General features: G+C 35.6%; 1 protein-coding gene across 1 annotated transcript in view; it reads left to right on the top strand.

Moving 5' to 3' along the window:
• The window catches only part of LOC107680319 (ubiquitin carboxyl-terminal hydrolase 25-like), a 29,656-nt gene that overhangs the window by 7,313 nt on the left and 18,258 nt on the right, over positions 1 to 4,085 (top strand). Inside the window, exons 8-10 of the mRNA XM_016476167.1 lie at positions 114 to 183; positions 2,632 to 2,783; positions 3,490 to 3,617. Coding sequence (XP_016331653.1) covers positions 114 to 183; positions 2,632 to 2,783; positions 3,490 to 3,617 — 350 coding nt within the window. The remainder of the gene's footprint in view (positions 1 to 113; positions 184 to 2,631; positions 2,784 to 3,489; positions 3,618 to 4,085) is intronic.

The raw sequence follows: 4,085 nt of genomic DNA, 5'->3' as shown, positions 1-4,085 counted from the left end.
CTGCTGAAGACAGTCCTCATGTGATTCCCTCCGCCAAAGGACACCGACTCCTGTTGTTCAGAACATTTCCAGCCCCATGTGACTCCATGTTTGCTCTTGTTCTACACAGAGAGGGAGAGAAGCCGAAGAACCCAATGGTTGACCTGTTTTATGGCCGTTTTCTGGCTGTGGGTGTCCTGGAAGGTGAGTATTCATCAGCTGTATGAGCCCTCTCTCCTAGTTAATGAAAAGTGACCTTGCATTAATGTAATGTGGAGAACCCAAGTTCTAAAACAATGTAATGGTCATTGATGTGTGAGTGGCATTGGGCTTATTAAACATGACAGCACTGATCATAGCTGGTTACATACAAACTGTTTAGTTGATGAACTTTTTACCTTGTTAAGATCTTAAGACTTCTTGCATGTGCACTTGTTTTGATGGCTTTTGAGTACCAAATTTATCAAAATATTTTTTGTAAATCTAGTAAAACCTCACAAAATGTACTATTTCTTATTTTAAAATGCAAAAGTTTACAGTTACAATGAGGTTTTGTTTATAATTAGATTTAGTCAGTTAATAAGTACATTGCCATTCATACAGTAAGTGTAGGGTCAGTAAGATAAAAAAAAAAAAAAATTGTAGTTCGCAAAGACGCATTAAATTGATCACGCAAAGACATTTGTAATATTACAAAAGTTTTCTATTTTAAATAAATGCTGTTCTTTTAAACTTTCTATTAATCAAAGAATCCTGAAAAAAAAGAAAGAAACTGTTTTCAGCACTGAAAATAATAAGAAATGTTTCTTGAGCACCAAATCTGCATATCAGTATGATTTCTGAAGGATCATGTGACACTGAAAACTGGAGTAATGGCGGCTGAAAATTTAGCTTTGAATAATATACCCGAATAATAACAAATGTAGTGTAATCATGGCCGGACTTACCATTGGGCTTGAGTGGGCTGCAGCCCCATGTGCCCCGCCTTTGCCCGTTTACGTTTGTTTGATTTGTTTGTAATGTGCCAGTCAGAATTCAGAAATTATTAGCCGCATTTCCACTGCGCATGCAAGATCTAAACGGGCCAGCCGGGGCTACAACTTACAACTATGACCTTCGAGGCCAATCAAATGGCATAAACTGGTATTTATGATTATTTCACATAGAAGAAGGACATACGTATTGAATTGCGTCTGCACCGATGGGTTTGTTATCACATGGCTAATTTAAACAGCTCCATTAAGCCTTTAGCCCCAAAGAGTGCATGTTTAGAAAGATAATGATAAATTCTCAAATGTTCACACCTCATTTCTTTACAGAAGATGATTATATATCACTATATTAATGTTCCACTAAATTATGTGATCATCTTATTAGTTTTGTGCGCTCTCTCTCGTCTTACTGCCATTACACATAGTGGGGAAGAAATGTCATCAAAATGATTTTAAATAAAAAATAGCAATTTAATGAGTTTCTGTTTTTATAACATAGCTATGCCTATGATATAGGACTTAGCCTATCACACAAACAGGAGTCTTGTTTTTTTTCCCAAATATCTGCACGATCGCAAATGTACAATAAACAACAACTTACAGTGTAACTTTCAGACACAAAATTCCGTTTTGCGCCATCAGAAAGAAAATAGAACAATCAGCAGAACCGCTGCGTCTCTGAACAACAGTGTTTTGTTCACCAGCGTTACACGGACAAGCAAATGATTCAATCAGGCTATAAGTACAGTCGTTTACAAAGTTAAATGAATCCGCTTTTTAAACGAATCGGTTGATTCAACTTGCTCATTAAGATAGTCACTTGCTGCCACCTACTGGCGGTTGTAGTTTCATATTTAAAAAAGTAACTTATTTCGTGTTTGCAATCATTTAATATTTCTACATTCAAATGTTATATTTAAACTTAACATTTATGCACAGTCCATCTATGAATTTTGTTGATAGTGATTTCATTTGATTGTTAATAGCCAGCATGTCCTTTTTTTATTGAATTTATTAAATAAGAACCTGATATAAGAAGACACAGATATGACAATTACTTTTATAATACTAATAAGCCAACATCTCTGGCTTTTTGTTTTTTTTTGCTCAAAGTTATTTGAGGGTTTTGATCTCTCAACTGAGAGAACACATCCTGTTTATTATATTATAATTAATATTTAATATTACATTTAAACTTTGACTATAGCCTAGACATGTTGCATATTAATTGTACTATTTATGAACCTCAAAGCATATGTTTGTGTATTTTGTGTTATTCCATAATGATGTTATATTTGAGGGCATCTGTAGTGTACGTAGGTATAGGGCCCAAACATAAAATCAAGCCCAGGGGCTCCCGCCCCCCTAAGTCCTGCCCTGAGTGTAATTCAAGTAAAGTGTGCATAATGGGACCGTGTGGTTATTACATTTCCTAAACATTTGATGTTTGCATAAACTGTAGCACTTGTTTCTGGCCAAAACTGAGCCTATAGGATCTGCATGTCTGTTTGGGTATTTTGCACGAAACATTTTCACAGTGCCATATCCATATGATGTCCGCTAAATAAAGAGATTACACTCATAAGATTATCATTATGTGTAAAGCATATTGTGGAGCATAATTAAAGACAATGATGTGAGCTTGTGTGTGTTTTTACAGGAAAGAAATTTGAGAACACTGAGATGTTTGGACAGTACCCTCTGCAGGTGAACGGCTTCAAAGATCTGCACGAGTGTTTAGAGGCAGCCATGATAGAGGGAGAAATCGAGTCTTTGCATTCTACCGAGAACTCTGCCAAATCAGGGCAAGAGGTTTGTAGAGAGGTTGTCTCTCTTTTTTCTTTTTCTTTTTTTTTTCTATCCCAGTGCACCACAATAATGCTCAAACATTTTAAACTGTTCCCTTTTCTAAGATATTCCTTCTGTTTGCCATCCAATCACAATCTTTGAGGTGCAAGAAAAAAAAAATGACCTCTGACCGAGATGTTACATAATGGCTTTTCAGTCATCAGTGCCTGGGCAGATCCCTTTGCAGCTGCTTCCTGCTAATTACTTCAGCTGAGTGCAAGTAAAGAAGGAGATTCTTTGGTGTACATTATTCTCAGCACCAACAGGCTGGGATGTTAATGAAAGCCCAGGACACCGTGTCTCTCTCAGTGCTCAGAATATGATCAGGTCACCAGTGTTCATTCCAGTGTCCATTCCAGCATGGGAGGTGGAGTTGGCATGGCTCACATGGATGGGCTTTTCATGGAGCATGCTGGAGTTCAAATACTGCTAAACACCGATTTCTGGAAAATAAAATGTTATGAAATGTTTTTTTTGTTTTTTTTTTGTTTAAGGCAATAAATTCTAGATTTGGAGAAAACTGTGAAAATTTGTATCAAATCAATCAAATTCATTTAAAGACTTTGAAGGCATTTTCTCCCTTTCATTGTTGACATGTATGAGCAAATAAGACATTTGGCTTTAGTGTTATATGCTAATTGTTTAGTGTTTTTTTTTTTTTTTTTTTCAGCACTGGTTCACAGAACTCCCACCGGTTTTGACCTTTGAACTGTCTAGGTTCGAGTTTAATCAAACCTTAGGCCGACCTGAGAAGATTCACAACAAGCTAGAGTTTCCCTCCATGCTGTACATGGACAGGTTAGTGCTATCTGGTTTTTTTTTATATTATTTATTAATTTTCATACTCTTAAGATTTTTTTTATATGTATGTAAATGTTTTTAAAATTACTTTTGTCTCTGTGTTTTTGAATGTTTTGTAAAATGTGGGAAAATCTCATTGTCTCGCATCATTCCCCAGTCCTAATCCAACCAACATCAATGGTGTCATTGTGATATTTGCTTAATTGTTTTTTATCTTGCTTTTATTTGCTTACTGAGTTGTGGTTGGCTTTTTCATTCTTGTATTTATTCTGTTTTGTTTTGGCTGTTTTTGAGATCACTGGTACTTTTCTAAAATATTTTTCGCAACATTTAACTGTTTTTTTGTTTTGTTTTGTTTTGATTTTGTCTTTGAAATTTCTGGCAGTTTTCTAACCTGGTCTGAGTCACTTTGAGAGTCCAGAATTAAGATCCATGTCCAAATTGAACAGAGTAAAAAGTCTTTGC

The sequence above is a fragment of the Sinocyclocheilus anshuiensis genome, unplaced genomic scaffold (genome assembly GCF_001515605.1).
Source record: "Sinocyclocheilus anshuiensis isolate Anshui unplaced genomic scaffold, SAMN03320099.WGS_v1.1 scaffold1294, whole genome shotgun sequence".
Classification (NCBI taxonomy): domain Eukaryota; kingdom Metazoa; phylum Chordata; class Actinopteri; order Cypriniformes; family Cyprinidae; genus Sinocyclocheilus; species Sinocyclocheilus anshuiensis.
The sequence above is the reverse complement of the archived record's forward strand: the minus strand, read 5'-3'. Positions and strand labels throughout refer to the sequence as shown.